At 35.1% G+C, this 27,497-nt stretch overlaps 3 protein-coding genes across 4 annotated transcripts in view; 2 read left to right on the forward strand and 1 right to left on the reverse strand.

Annotated features, from left to right (window-relative positions):
• The window catches only part of cacna2d2a (calcium channel, voltage-dependent, alpha 2/delta subunit 2a), a 143,270-nt gene extending 134,829 nt beyond the window's left edge, over positions 1-8,441 (forward strand). The window contains exons 24-39 of the mRNA XM_077726040.1: positions 130-190; positions 404-501; positions 1,248-1,338; positions 1,529-1,591; positions 1,732-1,835; positions 1,907-2,005; positions 2,086-2,177; positions 2,968-3,015; positions 3,088-3,159; positions 4,397-4,549; positions 4,646-4,698; positions 5,695-5,750; positions 5,832-5,955; positions 6,026-6,135; positions 6,211-6,293; positions 7,728-8,441. Of these exons, the coding sequence (XP_077582166.1) occupies positions 130-190; positions 404-501; positions 1,248-1,338; positions 1,529-1,591; positions 1,732-1,835; positions 1,907-2,005; positions 2,086-2,177; positions 2,968-3,015; positions 3,088-3,159; positions 4,397-4,549; positions 4,646-4,698; positions 5,695-5,750; positions 5,832-5,955; positions 6,026-6,135; positions 6,211-6,293; positions 7,728-7,847 (1,427 nt within the window). The 3' untranslated portion in view covers positions 7,848-8,441. The remainder of the gene's footprint in view (positions 1-129; positions 191-403; positions 502-1,247; positions 1,339-1,528; positions 1,592-1,731; positions 1,836-1,906; positions 2,006-2,085; positions 2,178-2,967; positions 3,016-3,087; positions 3,160-4,396; positions 4,550-4,645; positions 4,699-5,694; positions 5,751-5,831; positions 5,956-6,025; positions 6,136-6,210; positions 6,294-7,727) is intronic.
• On the reverse strand, positions 7,940-16,259 carry abhd14b (abhydrolase domain containing 14B). 2 transcript variants are annotated; one of them, XM_077726039.1, is made up of 5 exons: positions 16,190-16,259; positions 15,297-15,511; positions 14,345-14,586; positions 13,027-13,207; positions 7,940-8,339 (listed from the first exon to the last, which is right to left on the reverse strand). In XM_077726039.1, the coding sequence occupies exons 2-4, from the start codon at positions 15,508-15,510 to the stop codon at positions 13,028-13,030; spliced, it is 636 nt and encodes a 211-aa protein (XP_077582165.1). In that variant the 5' UTR covers position 15,511; positions 16,190-16,259; the 3' UTR covers positions 7,940-8,339; position 13,027. The 2 variants fall into 2 exon arrangements, with proteins under 2 accessions (XP_077582165.1, XP_077582164.1); XM_077726038.1 differs by lacking the exon at positions 16,190-16,259 and adding an exon at positions 15,571-15,710.
• Positions 16,260-16,926: 667 nt separating this feature from the next.
• Positions 16,927-27,477, forward strand: mst1 (macrophage stimulating 1). The gene is made up of 18 exons (XM_077726318.1): positions 16,927-17,126; positions 17,758-17,902; positions 18,966-19,081; positions 19,150-19,264; positions 19,337-19,473; positions 20,421-20,541; positions 20,613-20,731; positions 21,849-22,023; positions 22,106-22,236; positions 22,375-22,477; positions 23,553-23,689; positions 23,791-23,823; positions 24,006-24,120; positions 24,677-24,754; positions 25,461-25,607; positions 25,686-25,792; positions 25,908-26,047; positions 27,106-27,477. Exons 1-18 carry the CDS (start codon positions 17,078-17,080, stop codon positions 27,265-27,267), a joined length of 2,130 nt encoding a protein of 709 aa, XP_077582444.1. The 5' UTR covers positions 16,927-17,077; the 3' UTR covers positions 27,268-27,477.
• Positions 27,478-27,497: the final 20 nt, after the last annotated feature.

Below are 27,497 nucleotides of genomic sequence, written 5' to 3' on the forward strand. Positions count from 1 at the left end.
GGTAAAATTTCTGTTGTGTATACTATACCCTCCAAAAGTTTTAACTCCCGGGTCCCCGTCACCAGCCAGGTTCCCGAAAAACCCCTACCGTCCCCTCTTCCTGGGTAATCTTCCCCCTTTCTGTTGCAGATTTTGAGTCACTGCTGCCAAACAGTTTTGAATCCGAAGGACATATATTCATTGCTCCCAGGTAGCCATGTGTAAAAAGCTCCTATTTGTCATAATTGCGCCATACCTCATCCAGGAGTGCTTTATGTTCGTGTGTGGGTGTTACATCGTATGGTTTTTCACTGTCAGGGTTCACCCTGGTTGTACCCAAGTGCATGTTCCAGTTGCATGATTTGTTTTAGGACTTAAATGCCTTAAATGGGTTAAAGCAGTCTTGTATTTTTCTGATTCTCAGGGAATACTGCAATGATTTGGAGTTGTCCAACAACAATACGGAATTTTTGCTCAACTTTATCGCCCTTATGGAGAAAGTGACTCCTGATTCCAAGCAATGTGAGTTTTATTCTACTTCTTATTTGGTATTTTAAACTAGAAAATTTGATGACGGTATTTTTTAGACGATATGCCGCACTGGCTAAACAATGCGCAGTGAAAAGTGGGAAATAAAATTGTTATATAAGTCGCACTGGAGTATAAGTCGCATTTTTAGGAGTATAAGTCGCATTATTAGGAGTATAAGTCGCATTTTAGGAGTATAAGTCGCATTTTTAGGGGTATAAGTTGCATTATTAGGAGTATAAGTCGCATTTTAGGAGTATAAGTCGCATTTTTAGGGGTATAAGTCGCATTTTTAGGAGTATAAGTCGCATTTTTAGGAGTATAATTTGCATTTTTGGAGTATAAGTTGCATTTTTGGAGTATAAGTTGCATTTTTAGGAGTATAAGTCGCATTTTTAGGAGTATAAGTCGCACTGGAGTATAAGTCGCACTGGAGTATAAGTCGCGCTTTTAGGATGGTAGTTTTTTCTACTGGATCACAAACTAGAAAACAAACATGTCAGAGCAACAATAGTAAAAATGAATAACAACAGGCCAAATAGGCACTAAAAATGAACAAGAAATATTAAGCTAAATATCCTAATAAGCCAAAACCCTGAAATTGTATGTAGAAAATCCGAACTATTTCGAAAACAAAGCCCATTTTTTCTGTCTTTTAACAATAGTCCTCCCTAGAAATTCATGTTGTGGATTCTCCTTCTGTGGAAATCAATAATTATGTCCTCTTTCCTACTGTATAGGTGACAATTTACTCCTTCACAACCTAATTTTGGACACAGGCGTCATCAGGCAGCTTGTAGACAAAGTATGGAAGAGTAAAGATTTAAATACGTAAGTACTGAGTCAACATAATCGTTAATTCTGGTTGTGACATCACAACCAGAATTTCTACTCCCTATTAAAACCATGAATATAATATGTAAGAAAATTTAGTAAATGTCAGATATATTCATTCAATGTTTCCCAATGAGTTAAATGATATCTTTTTAAAGGGTTTAATGACTTCTCATTGTGTTTTAAGATATGGTTTTCTGGCTGTATTTGCCGCTACGGATGGAGGAATTACAAGAGTATTTCCCAACAAGTAAGAGCCATTCTTATCAGGTGCTTTGTTGTTGTTTTAATGCTTTTAAATGGCTGCCTTTTAAAGTCTAATCACTTCGATAAGAAGGAAGCGCTGTACTAGCGCCGGAGTAGATTTACAACTCTCTTTTAAAACGTTAGGGCCGCGGAAAGCTGGGAGGAAGACCCCGAGCCGTTTAACGCCAGCTATTACCGCCGGAGTCTTGACAACAAGGGCTACATCTTCAGAGCACCTTATCGAACAGGTGAGTGATTCTTTTTGGTGTATTTTGTGGACTTTTTAAGGTCACTTACAGGTTTTTTTGGGGAATTATAGCCAGAGACGAGATGCTGAACCCAGAAAATGACACCATCGGGATTTTGGTTAGCACGGCGGTGGATATAACAGTCGGAGGGAAGACCATCAAACCAGCAGGTGTGTTGATATGGAACTGGGGGCGGGGCTTTGAGTTGGAAGATTGTTATGGTGATGGTTTTTTTTGGGTAATTTGGCAGTTGTTGGGGTTAAACTGGATCTGGAAGCGTGGGTTGATAAGTTCAAGATTTTGGCGAGTAACCACACGGACAGCCGACATGGGCCTAATGCGGTAAGTAATGACTAGTTGTTTGGGAAAAGTGGAATTTGGGGGGCGGAGTTTGTGGAAGGTTCATTGGTGGATTTAGTGCATGTTAGCATAGAGCAGGGGTGGGTAAACTTTTGGGCCCGGGGAGGCAAATTGACTTTAAAAATGTGACAGATGGGCGGGGTCAGGACAAGATAGGATACATATAAAAAAGTGCATCCGTTAATAGTACATATGAAACATAAACAGAAAAAAGGACTATTAAGTATTAACATACTCATCACTCATCATTCAAGTAAAAAGTATAAAGTAACATTGACTTTAAAAATGTGACAGATGGGCGGGGTCAACACAAAATATGATACATATAAAAAAGTGCATCCGTTAAGAGTACATATGAAACATAAACAGAAAAAAAGGACTAAAGTATTAACTTACTCATCACTCATCATTAAAGTAAAAAGTATAAAGTACAAAGTAAAAAGGAATATATTAAGAAGTATTAAAATTTAATTTTAAAAAAGATAGAGGGGCTGTAAAACACCAAAAAACGAATAAGAGTGGACAGAGGTACTGCCATGGCTTCCGTGTTACAGCGCCATCTTGGGGATATAAAAAAAACATTTTTGGGATAACGTCGGCGGGCCGGATTAAAGAGCCTAACGGGCCGTATGTGGCCCGCAGGCCGTAGTTTGCCCATGTCTGGCATAGACAATAATATCAGTTTGGAATATCATCAAAAGTCCACAAGAACATTAGCATTTACTCTATTTTGTTCCCTCACCTCACATTTCTTCTCTATATTTGGGGTCAGTGTGGACCCAACAGGGCCTGTGAGATGGACTGCGAAGCCAACAATGATGTGAGTAGCCATTTTAGCTCATCTTTTAACTGTTTCTCCAGCTCATAGTCAACCCTTACATTTGCCCTGTAGGACCTCCTGTGCTACCTGATAGACGATGGCGGCTTTTTGATCATGTCCAACCAGAAGGACGACTGGAACAAGGTAGGAATTTCCACCTGTCGCAGCTGGTGATCGTAATTTCTTGCAGATAAGCCGTATTTGTAGCTAAAAAAATGATGACTGAATCAAGGGTACGGCTTATATGCGCATAAATAGACTTGACATGCATGAAACTGCAAGGTGACAAGGATGAAACACCACAATGTGGCCGATATGGTCATTTAGTTCAAAACAGATAAAACGCTAAACAAAATTTATTTTGACGTCTATGAAGGAAATTCAACAAAAAAAATAACCAAAACTTGCATAAAACTTGAAAAAATTCAATTACTTGTGCCTGCCATTGCTAGCTCAGTGTGCCGATGACAAACTAAACCACTATGGACACACTTTCTGGTTGTACTGGTCACCTGACTTCCTTTTTGAATTTGTCTATCTGCAGCCAACACCCTTTAGGAATGTGCAATCCAGAAATCGATTTATACAATATCTCAGAAATACCACTTACGATGATTTTTCTTAAGATTTTCCCTTCAAAGTAACACATTTGTACTCCCTATTAAAACCATGAATATGGAGATGAAAATTGCCAATCAGGGGGCGGCTTATACGAGGGAAATTGTCAAATTCAACGATTTTAAGGCAATTTTAAGTTAGTATTGTAATTTGAGGTACGCTTGTTGGAGCAATTGGAACAAAAATGAGGACTCAGTTTGTGGAATAGTTTAGACACCCCTGCAACATGATTTCTAGTTGTACTGCTCACATGACTTCCTTTTTAGATTTGTCAATGTGCAACACCCTTTCGGAATGTGCAATCCAGAAATTGATTTATACAGTATCTCGTAAATACTACTTGGGATGATTTTTATTGAGATTTTCCCTTCAAAGTAACACATTTGTACTGGATATTAAAAATATGAATATGGAGGTGAACTTTGTGAATCAGGGGGCGGCTTATACGAGAGAAATTGTCAAATTTAATGATTTTAAGGCAATTTTAAGAGTCTGGTTTATATGCTGGGGTGGTTTATATGCTGGTGCGGCTTATCTGCGAGAAAATATGGTAGATTTTCTTTTCAAAATAACACATTTGTACTCCCTATTAAAACCATGAATATGGAGATGAAAATTCTGAATCAGGGGGCGACTTATACATGAGAAATTGTCAAATTCAACGATTTTAAGGCAATTTTAAGAGTACGGCTTATACAAGGAGGCGGCTTAAATGCGAGAAAATACGGTAATCTGTCTCCTGACCTGACATGTTCCCTTTCAGGTGGGCATGTTCTTCAGCGAAGTGGACCCATCCTTGATGTACGCCCTGTACAACAACTCCTTCTACAACCGCAAGCAGTCGTTTGATTTTCAGTCGGTGTGTGAGCGAATGCCCACTAGTGAAGCCGGAGCAGCTCGGAAAGGAGTCTTTGTGGTACTAAAAAACATTTATTTGGAGAATTATCAAATTATCTGATTAGAAAATGTTACAATGTCATCCTTTCCTATCTATTCTTTGTCACGTCTATAGCCCACGATAGCCGATTTTCTGAACTTGGCGTGGTGGTCGTCTGCAGCTGCGTGGTAAGTTCGATTTCCTTTGCAGCTTTTTGAGTAAAATAAAATTGTGTGGGTGTGTTGAAAGTCGATTTGACCTATTTGCGACAAAATATATGTAATGTTACCCCAAAATGAATTGGAAATGACCTACAAATGCCGTTAAATTAGGAAAGTAAGACCCCAAATTGCCAAAATGACTGAAAACCGGATACAAAATCAATTAAGTTAGTGACCAGGGAATGCAACAAAACCAAGACAAAGTAAGCAAAAAATACACACAATTTCCATTAAATGCCAAGACACAGTAGGTGTATGAGATTAAGTTTGATTTATTTAATAAGAGCCAGCACATATTATTAATATGAATTGAACTTAATGCACGGCAACGTGCTCGTAACATAACATAAACAAATTTAACTGAACTTGGATTACGATGCAGACACTCAAAAATAAGTTTAATCTAACCTTACACTAAACTTAATTCTACTTTTATTTAAAATTTAGATACCTTTCTTGGTTCTATTAGCTCCACCTCCACCCTGACTTTCAGATGCAACCTATTGAGTATTGTTTGCTTTTGTCTTCCCTTCAAAATGTTCAGAAAATGATGCGCATACATGTCCTCATAATAGGATAACGTACGACCACTTTCCAATGAGAAGTAGTAAATACTCCTCTTCTATTAGCGAACAAGCTCCGCCATTCGCATAGAGCAGGGTTGGGCAAACTTTTCAGCCCGGGTGAGGGCCACATTGACTTTAAAAATGTGACAGATGGGCGGGGTCAACACAAGATACGATACATATAAAAAAGTGCATCCGTTAACAGTACATATGAAACATAAGCAGAAAAAAAAGGACGAAACTATTAACATACTCATTACTCATCATTAAAGTCAAAAGTATAAAGTACTACAAAGTCAAGTAAAAAGGAATGAATTAAGAAATATTAAAATGTCATTTGATAGACTAACGGGACAACAAAAAAAACACTGAAAAAAATGCCTTTTCTTGTTTCCAGGTCATTATTTCAACAGTTCATGTATGGACTGGCTTACCACAGCTGGTTTGTCACAGGTGGGTAATAACAAAATATCAATAGGAATGATTTTCATGAACTTATATACCAAATTTGGTGTGTTTTTGATGCCATTTTAGACAAAGTCCAAGCCGAGGGATTGGACTCCAAAGATCGTAGTTGCGTCATGATCCAGACTCAGTACTACTTGAGCAACTTGAGTAGTTCTTACAACATGCTGCAGGACTGTGGCAACTGTTCCAGGTACGAAACCCTGAAGTTCACCATCAAGAACCAAATCCTTCAAAAACTGATGTTTTGTCTTTTTTTGCAGGCTGATCCACGCCAAGAGAATAAACAACACCAACTTGTTGTTCGTGGTAGCCGAAAAAATGCTTTGCAACAGCTGTGAAATTGAAAAGTTGTCCCAAGAGGAGGAAGAGTGTATCCTTCAATGCGAAAAAAAAAATGGTTGACGCGTAGAGAAACGTTGTTGTTTCTTTAATCGCGTTTTGACAGATTTGGAAGAGAACCCATGTGAGGATATGACAGTGGCGCGCTATAGAAAAGGACCTTCTACTTGTTTTGACAACAACAATGCGGTAAGATGGTTGGATTTTGTTTATTACTGGTTTATGTTAATATCATAATTGTAGTTTTTTAATGGGTCTAATACATTGCCTTAATTTTGGGTGAATTTCATGAAGTGGTGAATTTTGGTTACTGAGATTTAGTGCTGATCAAAATTATCTTGTAATCAGACATTAAATTATTTACTGTTATTATTTACTATACTAGAAACTCGTGACCGGACGTTTGGTCGCCGGTCTTTTGGTCCCTTTTGTTCGCCGATCAAATGTACTTAGATCTTAAACAGTACTTAGATATTCAACAGTACTTAGATATTAAACAGTACTTAGATATTAAACAGTACTTAGATATTCAACAGTACTTCGATATTAAACAGTACTTAAATATTAAACAGTACTTAGATATTAAACATTACTTAGATATTAAACAGTACTTAGATATTAAACAGTACTTAGATATTAAACTCTCTCTTAGAATGAATATAACTCTGAGAGCTGGTTTTAACAGTAAACTCTGTCACCTTTTGACCGGCGACCAAACGTCCGAGCACCCTCAAAACCACATTTTAAATACTGTATTTTCCTAACTATAAATTATACCACTAAAAAAAACAAAAAATGTATATAAGTCGCATTTTTTTAGAGGGCAATTTTTTACTTCCTCAAAAACCAAGAACAACATACGTTAAAGTAACAATAGTAAAAATGCAAAAACAGTGTACTAAATAGCCAACTTTTTCAGCTAACTCTAAAAACATTAAAAACAACATAACCTTCTATCCAATATCAGTAAGACAAAAAAACAATTCACAGGCCCAACTAAACTCTCCAAAAAAATAATCCGTAAAATAAAATATCCACTCTTTTTCACCAAAATTTACATTAAGAACCAATGGCATTCATTGGTGATCAACTATAAGAATAAAACCTACTAACAATAAATTGTACCACTGAAAATAAACCAAAAAAATGTATATAAGTCGCATTTTTGGCAGGGTCAGCTAACTCAACAAATATTAAAAACGACATAACCTATCAAATATCAGTTAAAAAAAAAAAACAATTCAACAACTAAACTCTCCAAAAAAAATAATCCGTAAAATAAAATATCCGCTTTCTTCCACCAAAATTTACATTAAGAACCAATAACATTCATTGTTGCTTAACTATAAGAATAAAACCTCTGCTAACTACAAATTGTACCACTCAAAAAAAGTATATAAGTCGCATTTTTGGCAGGGTCAGCTAACTCTAAAAAAAATTAAAAACAACATAACCTATCAAATATCAGTAACACAACCCTAACTATCCAAAACATAATCTGTAAAATAAAATATCCGCTCTTTTCCACCCAAATTTACATTAAAAACCAATAGCATTCATTAGATATCAACTATAATAATAAAACCTCCACCTTGTCTAATTCCGTCAAATGTCCCCCCCCAGGAGAACACGTCAGACTGTGGACGAGGACATTCTTTCCGTCCATCTCGCGTCACCTTGCTGCTTCTTCAACTTCTCGTCCTTTACCCCGTGGTCAACCCTCACGTTCAATCTCTCCATTAATCCGATGTCAAATACGCAAAAAAAAAACCTCCTAGCCGTCCCTTGCTTCTCATACCTGCCCCCCCCCCCTCAATGGCCCCGCCCACTTTTGCCACCACCTAAAAAGTAGATTTAAAACGGCAATGACGGGCAACTGATGGGATGCCCCGAGTGCCGCCGTCTAGCTAGCTTCGAAACTCCCGCAAAAAAAGCCAACTAAATCACGAAAAAAATGCATTTTTTTCGTTTTTTTTTTTTATTTACGTTGACTAAAAAAATGTTTTAATTTCTGCACTACTTGCCAAAATGGGATGGACTTTTATGTGGTGTTATTTTTGCCAAAAAAAGAGGGGTTTTAAAATAAAATAGCGCTAATGCTACGTAGTTTTTAATTACGATTAGCGAGCGCTGTGGTGTAATGTTGTAGATTAACAATTTAAATGAAAAAAAAACTAAAGAACCTCTCTGACCTTCATTTGTATTAATGTCATCTCTGCCAATCCTCACGAGGTTCTGAAAGAGAAGAAAAAAAAGATTATTATTGGAGGATAGGCTCGTAATGCAACATGAAAAATATTGTATTATTACAAAGGGGGTCCAAAAATACAAAAAATACATGAAAAAGACTATTACACGAGTTAAGTTAAGAAAAGCGTTGTAATGTTACGGGAATAAAGTGGGAGTTTTACATAATTTATGAGAAAAATGTGTATCTTTTACAAGGATTACATATTGATGTAATTTGATTAATATTTCAGAATATTAAGACTTCAATTATAAAAAAAATAATACAACATTAAATAATGATTTTCATTTTGCAGGCAAAAAGTGCAAAAATATTTTTAAGTTTTTTTTTAAAGTGTTTTAAAATTAAAATTAATAATAAATTCAGATTTAGTTAAGATTACGTTATAATTTCCCATTTTTTTGAAGTCATATAATTGTAATAATTAAATGAAGAACAAAAGTTACAGGATAGGGAAAATAGTAGTACTTAAAAAATTACAAAATACATTCAGCAAAATAAAATTCGATAATACATTTTCTTCAAAAATATTAAAAAGAATAAAGTCATCATTTAATAAAGAAAAGTTGAAATATGTTAAAAACCCATGTTTTAAAAAGCGAAATTTAGTTCTATGTAGTAAATTTTAACACAAATCATAATATAATAAGTTAATAAAATGCAAGTTTAAGCAATTATACAAGATATTCTTAAAAATGAATCATAAGAGTACTTCTAATTTTATAATAACTTCCCATTTAACAAATACATTAATTTAATTTTACCAAAACTTTGCAATTGTAGTACTATTTAAAATTGTACCCTAGTAAAATCTCTTTTAAAAAAAAAGATACTTGCATTACATTAGTGTCTCTTAAAAAAAATCCTACTTTATTCTCGTAATCTCAAATTTTTGCGACATTTTCAGTTATTTGGCTTTTCCGGTCCCCTGCAAAAAAAAAAAAAAAAACAACCCGTCGTCACGTGGCCATTAGTTGTGTCATTCACTGCCAGGGTGGTCCGGGCCTTATTGCGCCGTTGTCAAAATGGCCACCAAAACACGGCTACCGCGCACGAGCATAGTAAGCATAGTCAGCGCCCGTCACGTGTTCGTCCTTTTAGACTGTTTAGGAGCCGCTTAGTTTCTTAATAGTGCCTTGATGCACTTTGTGGTGGACGAGCATAGCGACTGTAGAGTTGTTTCGAAATAAAGAGGCCATCTTGGAGGGGGCTTTTAGGGTCCAAAAGCCGTCACATGACCACAAAGCCATGTTATGGAGGTTTGGTCGTCAGCACGTAGTCTGGATTGACGCTGTAGGTCAGTCTGTAAGTGCACCATTCCAAATTTACTTTGATAATGTAGTAAAGGAACAAGTATTGCTTAAAGAGTTGCTGTATGTCAATTTTATAATCCGATAAGTGTTGATATATTAGTTGTACGCAAATAACTATACAAGGAGGCTTACAATTTGATCTATAACTAGAGGTGGGCAAAAAAATGATAACGATAATTTGTGAAATTATTTTTGTCAATGATACTGTTAAAAACGTACGATAAAAAAATTTAAGCTGTAATTACATCATCCGGCCATCACAGAGAGGGGGGCGCTATTTTGCAATGAGCGCTAGTTCCAGGCTAAGTTGATTATTTTATTTAGTTCATTTTGCACAGCAAATTTGTAAACAAAGATAATTCGAAATATTTTTTGTAAATGATACTGTTAAAAACTTTCGATAAAAAAATTTAATGTAATTACACCACCAGACCACCACATTGAGGCTGGCGCTGTTTTGCGATGAACTCTAGTTCCAGACAAGTTAGTTTTATTTATTTAGTTTATATTTCACAGCAAATTTTAAAACAAAGATAATTAGTGAAATGTTTTTTTGTCAATGATACTGTTAAAAACTTTCGATAACAATGTTAAACTGCAATTACACCAGACGGCCACTACTGAGAGGTGGGCGCTGTTTTTTTGATGAATGCTAGTTTCAGGCCAAGTTGATTATTTTATTTATATTTCGCAGCAAATTTATAGATATAAAGACGCATGTTAAAATTTTTGCAGATTTTATTCTTTACTTTTTTTAGTGTAAGGGTAGAGTAGTCTTATTTTTATTGGACGGAACAACAAAGATACTTTTTAAAATCATATTTCCTATTACCTTACCTTCATATTTGAATGAGCAAAAAAGTTACTCAAATTTGAGACAAAAAAGATGAGATACCTATCGTGATAATCAGATTAACTAACATGTTTTTATCGTAATAACAACTTTTGTCATATTGCCCACCTCTATTTATAACTGAAATTTGCTGTCTTAACAAAATTGGAATGGCGCCACCTACAGCGTAAACCCAGCCTTATTTGGCCATGTTTTTGTTTTGAATCAGGGCCACTCGACTGCTCTAGTTCTGCCTGAATTGTGTGTGCGTATGTGTATGTTTGTGTTTTGATCGGGTGGAATGTCTTTAAAAATGATGCGAGGGCTGATTGTTATTTTTTTTTTTAGGTTTTTTGTGTACGTCGCAATGAACAGTGTTATGGATATGTAAAGCAAAAAAAAAATCAAAAAAATAAGGGGAAAATCGCTGCTCATTGGATTGACAAAAAATGTTAGTCGGTCGGTGTTTTGAGTTTTTAAAAATGCAAAGTAGAAAAGAAAAAAAAACGCCTCTATTGAATGCCTTAGTGTCACGCACAAAAGAGCTCTGATCCCTCTCGCCCCGCACCTCCCACCATATTTCAAATCACGGATGTATAATTATGAATTATGAAGGATTATGACGTTTTGTTTATATGTAGCACCACGGAAAGCACGTTCGATGGGATATTTTGGGGGTGGCTAGGGGCTCATTTATGACACTTAGTATATAATAATTAAATATGCCTTGGGTTAATCTGACCTATTTTCGATATGGACCAAAATAGTTAATATTTAGCAACTAAAAAAAGGCAAAATAGTCTTGATAGACAGAAAAAAATCATACTAATCTGTAGCCAATTAGCATTGTAGCATCTTGTGATGCTAGGCTTCTGCGATTTGACCTATGCACTTTAAAATTAACAAATTATTGAAGATTAAACATACCCTAGTTTATTTTTAGCTCAATTTTAAGATTAACTTTTCGGAATAACAATGTTTATCGCTATTTGAATTTTTTTCTTTGACAATGTTAGACCTATTTTAGATATTGACCAAAACAGTTAATATTTATCCACTAAAAACAGTCTTGATAGACATAGCATAAAATAATGCTAATCTGTAGCTAACTAGCTTCTCTGATTTGACCTATGCACTTTAAATCAACAAATTATCGAACATTAAACGTACCCTACTTTATTTTTTAAGATTGACTTATATTAATAAGAATTCCAGAATAAGATAAACAATGTTTATCGCAATTTAAATTTAGGTTTTGACACTGTTAGACCTATTTTAGATATTGACCAAAACAGTTAATATTTAGACACTAAAAACACGCAAAACAGTCTTGATAGACATAGCAAAAATCATGCTAATTTGTAGCTAACTAGCATCCTATGATGCTAGGCTTTTGCGATTTGACCTATGCACTTTAAATTAACACATTATTGAACATTAAAAATACCCAAATTTCTTTTTTAAGATTAACTGATACGAATTCTAAAACATAAAACAATATTTATCGCAATTTTACATTTTTTTGACAAAATGTCAACAAAAAGATTAATACGACATAATTATTTTATTTTTAAACCATTTTGAATGATTAAAAAACGGATTGAAAATTGACCTATGAACATTTTGGTTGTTATTTGGAAAGGAATGTAAAAGTAAAGAAAATATAAAAACATGGCGTCAGTATTGCTAACATGTAGCCGCCTAGCGTGGTTTCAACCAAAAACTTAGCACAGGGGTGGCTAACTCTGGTCTTTAAGAGCCACTATCTGGTCTGTTTTCCACCAAAACCACCTAAAAAAAATTATCAGGATCGGTATTAAATTTCCATACTGGTTTTTGATGAGTTGATCATTTGTTTTGGGTGAAGAAAGACCAGATAGCTGCTCACAGGGACCAGAGTTGGTTAGCCTTAGCTTAGCGCATCTATTTAGATTTGTCACTTTTGCCAAAATAATGATTAAAATCAAATTGATTACGGTGGGGGCCAGCCAAAAGAAGTAAATGGGGGAGGCGGGCTGCGTCCGTGTGTATGTTTTGGGGTGTATGTGATTGTGTAGTGTGTAGTCTGGTGCTACGTGACCATGTTTGACAAAAAGTGTGTGTTTAAATGAAAATAACATTTAGAGAATTGAGTCGCAATCAGTCAAAGTGAAGTCAGTATATAAATATATATATCTAAATATGAATAGAGGAAAAGAGCACTGTTGATAAGTTTGAAGTTGAAACAGATTTTAATTTTGTATTTCTCGTGAGCGAGTATGTGTGAGAGAGGGTGACGTGAGCTCCTTTTTTTTTTGTTCTTTGGTTTGTCGCTCCATTTTTTTTGTACAGATGAAGCTACACGAAAAAAGGCGGAGAAAAAAAATGAAGAGGGGCAAACTTTGTACAATATCGTGTCTGTGACTCCTTGTAAAATATTTTCAAATTGTTTATTACAGAGAATCAGTTAATAAATAATGTTCATATTTTTCACTTCACTTTGTGTGCGCTGTGGTTTTTTTTTTTTTAAGTGAATTTGAGTGGACGTACCTCAGAGTTGAGCGAGGAAGTCGGTGAGAAGCCCATGCCATGTTTCGGGGTCGTCTAGGTAACAGGCGTGGCCCGCCCCTTTGATCATTGCCACGCGGTGATTAGTTAGCTGGTTCAGGTTGTTGAGTGACACCTGACCGATGGAGGTGTCACGCTCGCCGTAGACGATTAGCGTTGGCACCTAACGTTACAAAGGGAAATTAATTATATAGCCAGAAAGCCATATATACATATATATGTATATACATATGTATATGTATATACATATACATATATGTACTTATATATGTATATACATATACATATATGTATATATATAGTATACATATGGATACATATACATAAATATATACATATGTATATGTATGTATATACATATGTATGTATATGTATATACGTATGTATATTTATATACATATGTATATGTATATACATATACATACATATGTATATGTATATACATATACATATGTATGTATATGTATATACATATACATACATATGTATATGTATATACATATACATACATATGTATATGTATATACATATACATACATATGTATATGTATATACATATACATACATATGTATATGTATATACATATACATACATATGTATATGTATATACATATACATACATATGTATATGTATATACATATACATACATATGTATATGTATATACATATACATACATATGAATATGTATATACATATACATACATATGTATATGTATATACATATACATACATATACGTATATGTATATACATATACATACATATACATATATGTATATACATACATATACATATATGTATATACATACATATACATATATGTATATACATATACATATATGTATATACATATACATATGTATATGTATATACATATATATGTATATGTACGTATATACATATATGTATATATATATATATATGCATATGTATATATATGTATATGTATATACATATATATATGCATATGTATATATATGTATATGTATATACATATATATATATATGCATATGTATATATATGTATATGTATATACATATATATGTATATACATATATATGTATATACATATATATATATATGCATATGTATATACATATATATGTATATACGTATATACATATATATGTATATACATATACATATATATGTATATACATATATAAGTATATATACATAAATTCCGATTTAGTTCAGATTACATTATAATTTCCCATTTCTGAAGTCATATAATCATAATAATTGAACTATATACGAAATACGAAGTAAAAATGAAATAAAATAGTTGCTCCATTACCTTGATACTGCGATATTGTTCGGCGCTAATCTTTTCCGTGCAGATGGGTGCAATGGGGATATAGCCACGTAGCAGCTCTTGTTGTTGTAGCAAAAAGGGGAGCGAATACATGCCACTGAGTGACGGGCTGATCACCACCACGCGGCTTAGCGCCAGTCGCTCGCACACGTCCGTCAAGAATGCGGCGGGGGCCAGTGATCCCACGGCTACTGGCGCTTCGGCCGAGCTGGACCGGCCCAGTCCTGTGGATTAGAGAATTTACTTTAGCAAAGTTTGGGAAAAAACAAACTGTATTTTCTCGCGTATAGGCCGTAGCCTTAAAATCGTTGAATTTGATAATTTCTTGCGTATAAGCCGTACCCTTAAAATTCCCTTAAAATTGTTGAATTTGACAATTTCTCTCGTATAAGCCTCCCCAGACTCACAATTTTCACCTCAATATTCCTGGTTTTAATAAGGAGTACAAATGTGTTACTTTGAAGGGAAAATCTTAAGAAAATATATCCTAGGTGGTATTTCTGAGATACTGTAAAAATGAAGTGCTAGATTACGTTCACAAAGTGTGTTGCCTGCATGTAGACAAATTCAAAAAGGAAGTCATGTGACCAGTACAACCTAGGAAATGTGTCCGTAGTGGTCTAGTTTGTCATCCCTAGGTAAGATGGCGGCACCCTGAACGAGCAATGGCAGGCACAAGTGAGTTTTTACACATTTTATTCCAAATAAATACGTTTTTTTTTTCAAATTTTATTCATAGACGTCAAAATTAATTTTGCTAAGCATTTTATCTGTTAGTCTTTTCTCTATTTTGCGTTATGGCGCTTCGTCTTTGCAGTTTTGTGCATGGCAAGTCTAATTTATGCGCATATAAGCCCTACCCTTGATTTAGTCTTTTTTTTTACAAATACGGCGTATATACGAGTAAATACAATACTCTTCGTGGTCCACTGACCTGGAAGGTCGATGGCGACCGCTCGGTAGCCGGCGTTTGCCAGCGTTTTCAGCGTGCCGATATTAAGCCAGTTTTCTGAGGAGAAGTTGCGGCCATGTAGAAGCAAAATGGACATTTTGCTTTCTCCGGAGGACGGTTGAAATTGTCTGTAGAAAAGTGGCGAGCTGCAGCCCGCCACCTCCACGCTGCCCTCGCTTGCATCGACTTGTGACATCCTGCGGACAAAAACGCAGTCGTGAGAAGGCAACTCCTACAAACGTAAGTAAATATTTACCTTTTTCCCCAAAGGCAACACATATTAACCTATACTGAGTATAACTTTTCTTAGGATAGCACACGTGGATGTTTTTACTGCCCTCCTGTGGCCAAGGTAGGTACAACAGGATTACAATGTCAAACTTTTTGGAATTAAATGAGCTTTTAGTGGGTTTTTATGAATTATTATTACTTTCTTTATAAGCAGCGTGATGTTTAAATACATTTGTTTTGAAAGGGTTTGTTTTAAATTGTGTTTCGAGATACGAAAGTCACAAAAACGTTTAATCAAACAATTGATGAAAAACTATTCGATCGCTCTTAAAGTTCTACATTTTGGAGTTAAGGAATTATCCGACTTTTGGAAGAGAAAAAACTTTTAAAGAAACTATTTAAGGGAACTGAAACATATCGTAATTGTAGTTATTTTAAAGTTACCACCCTGCCCCGAAGCACTTACTAAGTAGGTAATGATGTTCTTGAGCCATTTCAATGCGGAATTTCGGGAGATTGACAACATTCTAAAATGTTTCTTCAGAGTTAAAAGATAAATTATCTCTAGTAGCATCAATTTTAATAGTCGTGCATTGTATAAAATTGAAGACAACACTATCTTTTGGTTACAAACAATTTCTCACCTGGTGCTGCCACCGATGACTATGTTGATGACGACACAGGTAAATAAAGTTAGCAAAAGTTTGTTGTACTTCCGCCTAATTCGATTGCAGTGAAGCACGTATGGCAGCACGTAACTAAATATCGGCCATTGTCGCATGATAGCATCGTAAATAACGAAAGGATTTTTTTCCACTACAATACTCTCAACTCGCTGGATCATTGACGGATTTACTAAAAGTTTGGCTTGTAAAAAAACATGTCAACGTGACTTTGATTTCATCTTATTATTGAAAAAGTATAAATATTCAAAAACATTCACTGAAAACCTTCACGTCAATGGTAAGCAATGAACTAAGTATGCAATGGATTTACTGCATTTTAGATGTCAGTAAAGAGAAATAAAAAATTTGGAAAATCCGTTGTAAATTTAACGATTTATAGCTATTATTGCAAATTACACGCTCCTTTGACTGTAGCAAAATGGCCGACGATGGACGACGCTTGTCCCCGTTGCCTCACAGCGAGCATCCAGTTTCATATACAAATGTTATAAGAAAGTAAACGAAGGGAGACAGACAAAAAATGCTCTCTTTAAATGTGTTTATCGCCCTCTACCGTTCAAAAGTGTGAACTTCAGTACGCTGAGCTGGCAAATATTGTGCCACTTTGTAGTTTGATTAATGATTAGTGAAACTTATTGATCCCCAGCGATTTTGTTTGTATGAAGGCGGTTTTTTTTGTTTAAATAAGAGCTCAGTGTCCACTTTTTCATGTTCAGGAATCTTCTCCCTCGAAAAAGTCGTCTAAACTCTTCCTCCTTATGGCACATCCAATTTCTTAAACCAAAGAAACAAAACGAATTAGATTGATTTTTTTTCTTTTAATTATCAAGTCTTTTTCATCCAGCAATGCTGCTGCTGCTGTTTTCTTTTCTTTTGACATCTGGACTCGTTTCTGGTAAGTTTTCTTACATTTTTTTACTGGATTTTTTACTGTTTTTATAGTCACATTTGTAAAATAAGTTTATAAACAGTGAATAGATGTATTATATGAACTACACTAATAGTGCTTATTTCATGTAAATAAATAGTCTGACTCCAAAGGTCATTTTTGAGTGTGTTTTTGTTTGTTTGTGTGTTGGTGTGTGTTTGTGAACTTCATCTACACACACACATCTACACACAAACAAATATACATCCTATAAAGTATATTAACTATATTAATAAATAGCATTAATAATGTAATAGCGTTTAAGACAATTGTGCTGTTTTTGGGTCATGATCAATCATGCAGAATTAACTCTTTATATGGCCTATTACTATTTTTGGTCATTTAAAAATATATAAATAATATGATAATATGATGTCATATTTTGGATCTGGTCACAATATTAACATTTGATGTAAAAATGTGAGATAGATTAACCAAAAATGACTGCTAGTCTATTTTTTTATTGGATTACAAGTCATTATAAATCATCATTTGTAATGAATACATGTATTTATAAATGAATGAAATGGTAACTACAATAAAAACAAAAAATATGCAGACGCCATCTTTTTTTTAAAATTTTTGACTTCAAATTTAGGTTACCGCAGTCCCCTGAATGACTTTCAGCGCTCAGAAGGGCGAGAACTGGCCCCGGCTTCTTGGAACTTGGCCCGTGTCATCACCTTGTCGGTTCACAATTTGGAGGAATGTGCCTTCCACTGCTCCAATTCAATGGACTGCAGGTACGCCATTTTGTCTGCTTGTTTTACCCCAAATTTTCAGCTAACTTGAATATAAAACCACCTAGAAAAAAACGAAACCCAATATACAGCCATACCTTGACGTACGAGTGCCACAACATACAAGAAATTTGAGATACGAGGAAAATTCCTAGCATATATTTGCCTTGAGATACGAGCATACGTGGAAAATTCCCAGCAAATATTTGCCTTGAGATACGAGCATACGGGGAAAATTCCCAGCATATATTTGCCTTGAGATACGAGCATATGAGGAAAATGTCCATCTTATATTTGCCCTGAGATATGAGACTAATTTGAGATACGAGCATATGAGGAAAATTCCCAGCATATATTTGCCTTGAGATACGAGACTAATTTGAGATACGAGTACATGAGGAAAATTCCCAGCATATATTTGCCTTGACATACGAGACAAATTTGAGATACGAGTACATGAGGAAAATTCCCAGCATATATTTGCCTTGAGATATGAGACAAATTTGAGATACGAGCATATGAAAAAAATTCCCATCAAATATTAGCCTTGAGATACGAGACAAATTTGAGATATGAACATACGAGGATAATTCCCAGCATATATTTGCCTTGAGATACGAGACTAATTTGAGATACGAGCATAGGAGGAAAATTTCATGTGGGCCATTTTAGATATAATGTTTAGATTTTTTTTAAATAAATGGATTAAAATAACTGGATTAAAAGCCCTGAATATTCAGTTTTTTTATAGATCTAAAACAATGTTTATTTTAGCTATTTTTTAAAATATATTTTTAGATTTTACAAAATGATTTTTGAACTAAAAACACAAAAAAGGATGAAAAAATGACAATTATTAATTTAAAAAGGTGAAAATCATGAAATCTAATATACATCTATACTCTTCATTTGAATTTAAACCTAAAACAGAAAGTCAGCACTCATTATTAACTTTCCCGGGTCACACAAAATGATCCGACGCACCAGATTTGGCCCCCGGGCCGCCACTTTAACACAGTATATCACTATATCAACCCCATGCTAACGTCTTAAACATGTCTTCTAGAGCATTCAACTACGAAACCCGACCTACAGCCACTTGCAAGCACCTTCCCTGGGTCGGCGACGGCAGAAACGCCGACGTGAAACGCAACGTCAACTGCGACCTTTACGAGAAAAAGGGCAAGAACCCAACCCAAATCCTCATGTCATTCCATCTCTTAACAACCCCACCTTTTCACAATCTACAGTTTACGTCCGCAACTGCATTGTGGGTCAAGGAGTGAGCTACCGGGGGAAAGTTTTCACCACTCAAAGTGGACTCACCTGTCAACAATGGTGGTCCAAGTTCCCCCATGACCACAGGTAAGAACTACAAATTCATTTAAAGGGATAGTAGCTCCTTTTTTTACAGTGACTTTGTGGTGATGCGTTCAGGTGGCCGCTGTCGTCTAGCAACGGCTTGGAGTTGAACTACTGCCGGAATCCAGATCGAGATCCAAGCGGGCCGTGGTGTTATACAACCGATCCTGAACGGCGTTATGAGAGTTGCAGCATCCCTCAGTGCAAAGATGGTAAGGATAATAAAAAGGGGAAATTTTATTAAATTCAACTTGTGTACTTTTAGGTTTGTTAGGAAGAATCTAATGGCTGAGTTAGTAAAATTATATTTTGCCTAAAAGCCTGCAAAATAACAATAAAGCCAATTGAAACCGTTTTGCACGGCAACGTGCTGGTAACATAACATAAATTAGATATATTAAATATATATATTAATAAATATAAATAATTTAAAGGTAAATAATATCAGTATAAATAATTTAAATCTAAATAATATAAATACAGATAATTTGAATTGAAATAATATCAATATAAATAATTTAAATATAAATAATATCAATGTAAATCATTTAAATTTAAATAATATAAATATAACTAATACAAATAAAAATAATTTAAATATAAATAATATAAATATAAATAATCTAAATAATATAAATAATATACATAATATAAATAATATAAATATAAATAATCTAAATAATATAAATAATATAAATATAAATAATCTAAATAATATAAATAATATAAATAATATAAATAATATAAATAATATAAATAATATAAATAATATAAATAATATAAATAATATAAATAATATAAATAATATAAATAATATAAATAATATAAATAATATAAATAATATAAATAATATAAAAAATAATATAAAAAGCACAAATACTCATTACAATCATTCAAATGTTACTTCTTGCAAAACTGAAAATAACCCAAAAATCAGCAAAAATTACAATGGCATTTTCCAAAATAACATAAAACAATCACTACCCCCCATAAAAAAAATAAAAACATGAATTTCTGATTCCCCAAAAGCCAAACCCCAAATATGTATCAGCAACCTCATATTTTTTCTAACAAAATCCCCTGTATATCTCATAAAAATGACATATATTTCATTCAATTGTATAGTTTTCCCTGCATTAAAACCACTATACATTTACAGAAGTTTGCATCACCTGTAACGGCGAGGACTACCGAGGACAAGTGGACACTACCGTGAGCGGCAGGGAATGCCAACGATGGGACCAACAATACCCTCACCAACATATCTACCAACCTGAAAAGTACTCATCCCTTTCCCCCCCAACATAAAGAATGTTTGACTCCGCCTTGTGGTGACCCATCCTTCCTACAGATACCCGGACAAAAGCCTGGACGACAACTACTGCCGTAACCCGGACGCCTCGCCGGTACCGTGGTGCTACACAACCGATCCAAATGTAGAGCGGGAAAGCTGCGAGATCAGAAAATGCAGTAAGATTTCATTATATAATAACATAATATCCATATTATAATGATTTGTTGGCGAAATGTGGAAGATTTTATGACTTCAAAACATGGGATTTCCCCTAAAATTGCAACAGAAGTTGCGTAACTGCAACTTTGGAGTTCCCAGTGAACCTAAAGCTTGGGTCATGGGGGAGGGGTGCCGGAGTTGCGATAGCGAGTAACGTAGTTGAGAGTCTGTGTGATTGCAAGAAGAATATTTTGATTGATTGTTACAAGTTTTTTTGGCTTTAAAGAAGACCTCTACTTACGAAATTCATTGGTTTTCAGATTTTTTTTTAATATTTCGTAAGTAGAGGAGTACTTTATATGTAAATCCATTAAAAAAGTAATACCAACTTTACCCTAGTAACGTAGTTGAGAGAAAAATTTGAATGATTATAATGAGTTTGAACTTATTAGTGCTTTTTTAAAAGTTTGGCACAGTGGATTTCCATCACATGATTTTTTTTAACTTGGATAATGATTGTGTATTTTTTTTTTTTTTTTACTATATATTGCCCGCAATGCAATATTTGATGTAGTGATAGTGCTATTTTTGCCTTTAAAGTCGATCTCTACTTACAAAATGAATTGGTTTTAGATATTTTTGAATATTTCGTAAGTAGAAAAGTACTTTATATGCAAATCCCATTAAAAATACTACCAACTAAACCCTTAAAAAATGATTTGTGTCCCAATTTTGCCTGAAAGAAGCGGCAAACAGCCAAAAAATTATTGTTTCCAGATATTTTGGAAAAATTCGTAAGTAGAAAAGTACTTTATATGTATATCCCGTATAAAATGCTCCCAACTCAACCCTTTAAAAAATGATTAGTGTCCCAATTTTGCATGAAAGAAGCGACAAACAGACAAAAATGAAAGAATACTATAATTTTAAGAAATTATTAATGTAATTAAATGAATAAAAAGCATGCAAAAATGCATTTTATTCATGTAGTAGTACAGTACAGTAACTATAGGCATTCTTAAGTAGAGTTACGACTGTATTTTTAGTCATTAGAGCTTCATAATACTAAATCATTTTAAAAATTACCCATAATAAAGCCACTTTGATTATAATTCCCCTGTCCTTTTCCCTTAGCCGAAGTGCGGGTTGAAAAACGTCAACGCTCCAGCTTCACGACCAACTGCTTCCGAGGCCGCGGTGAGGACTACCGCGGGAGGGTCAACGAGACCACGTCCGGCATTCCCTGCCAGCCGTGGGACGCGCAGTATCCTCACGAGCATCCTTTCTATCCCAACACGTACGAATGCAAGTGAGTGTAATCTTTTCACAATCATTTTCATTTTGAATTTTAGGTTCTTGATGTTGTAAAAACGTCCCATGCTGCCTTCTAGGGGCTTGGAAGAGAATTACTGCCGTAACCCAGATGGATCGGAGGCCCCGTGGTGCTTCACGTCTTTGCCAGAAATGAGGACGGCGCTTTGTCTGCAGATTAAACGTTGTGCCGATGATGTGGACGCGGAAGGTGCGGCAAAAAAAATACAATGTCATAAATCTTAATAAGTATTAATGAGAAAATCACAAAAAATATGATGTTGAATAAAATTCAACTCGATTATGTATCATTTCCTCATTTGATATTATGTTGTCGTCTTACATTCAGATTGCTACCATGAAAATGGAAGAAACTACCGAGGCATGGTGCGAAAAACTCGTAAAGGCATCACCTGCCAAAAGTGGAATGTCAACACACCTCATCGCACCAAGTAGGGACATCCAATATTTAAAATATTTATTGCACTTTGCATACAATTTGCATTAAGTCTTCTTCAACACCCACTAGCTCAATGCTAATACAAATGGAAAAACTCATCCACCCGCTAATAACAATGATCATGCATTTGTCTTTTTACCTCTCAAAACAATTTTATGTAAATAAAATGTTTAATTTCACTGTCATTTTAAACTAACACTAACCATTTTGTATTTAAACACACCCTAACCCTAACCATTTTGTATTTAAACACACCCAAACCCTAACCGTAACCCTACCCCTAACCATTTTGTATTTAAACACACCCAAACCCTAACCCAAACCCTAACCTAACCCTAACCTAACCTAACCTAACCTAACCTAACCCTAACCCTAACCATTTTGTATTTAAACACACCCAAACCCTAACCATAACCCTAAACATTTTGTATTTAAACACACCCAGACCCTAACCGTAACCCAAACCCTAACCCTAACCTAACTTAACCTAACCTAACCTAACCCTAACCCTAACCATTTTGTATTTAAACACACCCAAACCCTAACCATAACCCTAACCATTTTGTATTTAAACACACCCAGACCCTAACCGTAACCCTAACCCTAACCATTTTGTATTTAAACACACCCAAACCCTAACCGTGACCCTAACCCTAATCCTAATCCTAACCCTAATCCTAACCCTAACCCTAACCTAAACCGAAACCTAACCATTTTGTATTTAAACACACCCAAACCCTAACCGTAACCCTACCCCTAACCATTTTGTATTTAAACACACCCTAACCCCTAACCCTAACCATTTTGTATTTAAACACACCCAAACCCTAACCCTAACCCTAACCCTAACCTAACCTAACCTAACACTAACCCTAACCCTAACCCAAACCCTAATCATTTTGTATTTAAACACGACCTAACCCTAACCATTTTGTATTTAAACACACCCAAACCCTAACCATAACCCTAACCATTTTGTATTTAAACACACCCTAACCCTAAAAAAAAATGCCTAGAATTAAAACGCTAACTTTTTAAATTTCATTTTCTTGCATTTTCTTCTTCAGAATAAATCCCAGAACGCATCCCGAGGCTAACTTGACTGAGAACTACTGTCGAAATCCAGACGGAGACCAACACGGTCCTTGGTGCTATACCATCGACCCTAAAACTGAATTTGACTACTGTGCCATCAAACAATGCGGTCAGCACTCAAATACACATTTTATAGTCCTTACATACTCATTTTCTTATGAAATGACCACAAAACTTCTCTAAAATAACTTCTCAAAATCTTTTAACCAGCTGGAGAAAGAACCCCTCTCTCAGAAGCAGTTGGTATGTAAATAAATCCTACATTTAAAAGATTAGATTAGATTAAAAAACTTTATTCATCCCATATTCGGGAAATCTCACTTTCCCAGTAGCAAGAAGTTGAGAATACAGACACAGCAAAAGATATTTTAGATATCATCGTCAAATGCAATTAACGTGGGTTTCCATTTTTTTGCCCTTAACAGAGAAGGTTGAGTTCAGTGAGTGTGGGAAACGAGAGGAACGTTTCCAGAGAACAAGATTACGCATCGTAAACGGCATTCCTGGGAACTCACCGTGGACAGTTAGTCTCAGAGACAGGTACGTTCGACTCTGTGAAAAAATGTCCTTTTTGCCCTTTGTACTTTATACTTTTGACTTTAATAATGAGTGATGAGTATGTTAATACTTTAGTCCTTTTTTCAGTTTTTGTTTCATATGTACTGTTAACGGATGCACTTTTTTATATGTATCGTATCTTGTGCCATCTGTCAAATGTATTTTCAATTTTTTTTCCCCAAGATGGCGCCGTCACGCGGAAGCCAGTGGCAGTAGCTCTGTCCACTCTTATTTGTTTTTCGTGTTTTACAGCCCTTATCTTTTTTTAAATTACATTTTAATATTTCTTAATACATTCCTTTTTTACTTGACTTTGTACTTTATACTTTTTACTTTAATAATGAATGGAGTATGTTAATACTTGAGTCCTTTTTTTCTGTTTCTGTTTCATATGTACTCTTAACGGATGCACTTTTTTATGTGTATCCTATCTTGTGCTGACCCGGCCCATCTGTCAAATTTTTAAAGTCAATGTGGCCCCCCCTGGGCCCAAAAGTATACCCACCCCTGCTCTAAATGCTCGCTCTTACCTTGACAGGAAAGGAAACCACTTTTGCGGGGGTGCCCTGGTGGACGCCAAATGGGTGATCAGCACAAAGCAGTGTTTCTCTTCCTGGTAATTTACACTGACCCATTTTTTTATTTAACTTGGATTACTGTATTTTCTTGCATATAAGCCGTATTTGTCACTAAAAAAATGATGACTGAATCGCGGGTACGACTTATATGTGGATAAATTAGACTTGACATGCACAATACTGCAAAGACAAAACGCCATAACGCAAGACAATGATGGCAATATTGTCATTTATTTCAAAATAGAGGCTCGGTAAACAGATAAAACGCTAAACACAATAGATTTTGACGGCTGGGAAGGAAATTCAAGAAATAAATAAGACATATCTTGCATAAAACTTAAAAAAACTCAGTACTTTGTACTCCCTATGAAAACCATGAATATTGGAGATGAAAATTCTTAATCATTGGGCGGCTTATACTCGAGAAATTGTCAAATTCAACCATTTTAAGGCAATTTCAAGGGTACGGCTTATACGCAGATGCGACTTATATGCGAGAAAACACAGTACCATCATTACAACAACAACAATAAGAAAAAATGGATTAGATAATGTGTGAAAATTGATAAAAACGATGATATTAGGCTAAATTTTGCTATCATTTCTACCCCTTAACTAAAGTAACATTTACAAAATGTTTTTTTTTTCAACACTTTGATGCTTTTACCACAATAATTCATAAGTATTTTGGTCCATTTGAAAAAAGTTGACAGAATTTAACTCATTTTTTTTGTTTGAGCACAGCTATGTGGACTTACCCGGCTACTCGGCCGTAATGGGCACTTTATACCGCGACCCGGAGGACCACGAACCTGGCGTACAAACTATTCCCCTCACCAAGATTGTCTGTGGACCCTCTGAGTCGCAATTGGTCATGCTACAACTGGAATCGTGTGTACAAACATTGCACAAAAACACACAAAAACACACAATAACATCAAATTTTTTCCCCCATGTTTGAGTCTATAGGCCAGCTCAGTTTAACGAACGCATCTCCCAGATCTGCCTTCCTCCCGAACGATATATCGTAGCCGAGGGGACGATTTGCGAGATCGCAGGGTGGGGTGAGACCAAAGGTAAGTCCTAAAATTCTTTGGTGGACATTATCATTTATGGGTTTAATTGAATATATGGGTTATTTTGTAGATTTGTATTAGTAGGGTATGGATTATTGTGTATGTTTCTTTGAAGGTACTGGGGACGAGACCGTCCTGAATGTGGCACAGATACCGGTTCTTAGCAATAAGGACTGCAACAAGTACTTCCGAGGTCGGGTTCGAGAGAATGAGATGTGTACCAGTTCCTTCCAGGGAGGGGTAGGAGCTTGCGAGGTGAGTGTGTGACATGTTAAAGTGTTTAAGTTATTAAGGATTGCATGTTGGGGATGTACAACTAGTTTTGGATTGGATGTTTATCGGTGTTCGATTAGTCATGCCTTGATCCACATAGCAAGTGACATGTTAATGTGTGTATCGGTATTCGGCTATTGATGCCTATGAGCACAGATTTTGTGTAGGTTGGATCAGTTCAGTTTTGGTTTAAGAAAGCGGATTTTTGCGGATATAAGTTGTATTTGTCGCAAAAAAATGGATGGCTGAATTGAGGGTAAGGCTTATATGCGCATAAATTAGACTTGACATGAAAGAAACTACAAAATGACAAAGACGAAACGCCATAATGCAAGACAATTTGGTCGATATGGTTATTTATTTTAAAAAAGATAAACAGATAAAATGCTTAGCAACATGTATTTTGACGTTTATGAATAAAATTTAAAAAATACATTAAAAAAACATGAATATTGTGAATCAGGGGGCGGTTTATATGAGAGAAATTGTAAATTCAATGATTTCAAGGCAATTTTAAGGGTGTGGCTTATAAGCGGAGGCGGCTTATATACGAGAAAATACGGTAATTGGCCATTTTTCATTGTCAATAGCAGACAATCATTTGAATTTGGGTCACTTATTTTTTTTTAAATTCCCTTTTAGGGGATTTATGGTAAATTTGAGATTATTTCTTATTGATTTAGGTGTTTTTTTTTATTCTTCTTATTCATTCCTGCTAATTTAATGCCATTTTTAGGTGACTGAATTGCAGATAGCAAATTATTTTGTCCAAAAAAATGAAAGCATTTAATTATCAAACAAATTTTTGCTTCAATTTAGCTGGTCCATGCAACTTGGATTACTGTATTTTCTCACATATAAGCCGTTTTTGACTTAATTGTGGGTATAGCTAATATGCGGATAAATTACACTTGACATGCACGAAACGGAGGCCCAATTCTGGCTTACGAACATCAGGTTTGACACCCGGGTTTCTAAAACAAGCATAAAAGTTTTTTCATTCAAAAATTAAGATTTTTTTTATATCTACCATTCCACAGCGAGACTACGGCGGTCCATTAGCATGCCAAAACCGCGACTGTTGGGTCCTGGAAGGTGTAATCATCCCCATGAGGCGTTGCGGTCACCCGGGCCAACCTAGCATTTTCATCCGCGTATCAGTCTACGTGGACTGGATCAAGAAAGTCATGGGCTTCTCCTAAAAAGGGGGCGGAGTTTCATTTCATCTGTGCTTCATTTCAATAAGCAAGAAGATTTTACATGCGAGTGTTTTGAGTTGAGAGCAAGCCTCGGAACAAATTTAACTTGGCAGTACTTTACGCAACTCTGCTTTTAGCGTACGCAATACAGTGTTCCCCCGCTACTTCGCGGTTCAGCTACCGCGGACTCAAAGCAGATTTTTTTTGGAAAAAAAAAAATACAAATATTACAT

This window comes from Stigmatopora nigra, chromosome 10, assembly GCF_051989575.1.
Source record: "Stigmatopora nigra isolate UIUO_SnigA chromosome 10, RoL_Snig_1.1, whole genome shotgun sequence".
Lineage (NCBI taxonomy): Eukaryota > Metazoa > Chordata > Actinopteri > Syngnathiformes > Syngnathidae > Stigmatopora > Stigmatopora nigra.

Excerpts from the sequence above, each read along its gene's own strand:
- abhd14b (XM_077726038.1), bottom strand. The coding sequence starts at position 15,593 with ATGTGTTGCCTTTGGGGAAAAAG. Across the intron at positions 15,512-15,570 it reads TGTTGCCTTTGGGGAAAAAG|GATGTCACAAGTCGATGCAA; the intron begins GTAAATATTTAC and ends TTTTGTCCGCAG. Across the intron at positions 13,208-14,344 it reads AACAATATCGCAGTATCAAG|GTGCCAACGCTAATCGTCTA; the intron begins GTAATGGAGCAA and ends TTGTAACGTTAG.
- mst1 (XM_077726318.1), top strand. The coding sequence starts at position 17,078 with ATGCTGCTGCTGCTGTTTTCTTTTCTTTTGACATCTGGACTCGTTTCT. Across the intron at positions 23,824-24,005 it reads CCCTCTCTCAGAAGCAGTTG|AGAAGGTTGAGTTCAGTGAG; the intron begins GTATGTAAATAA and ends TGCCCTTAACAG. Across the intron at positions 26,048-27,105 it reads GAGGGGTAGGAGCTTGCGAG|CGAGACTACGGCGGTCCATT; the intron begins GTGAGTGTGTGA and ends ACCATTCCACAG.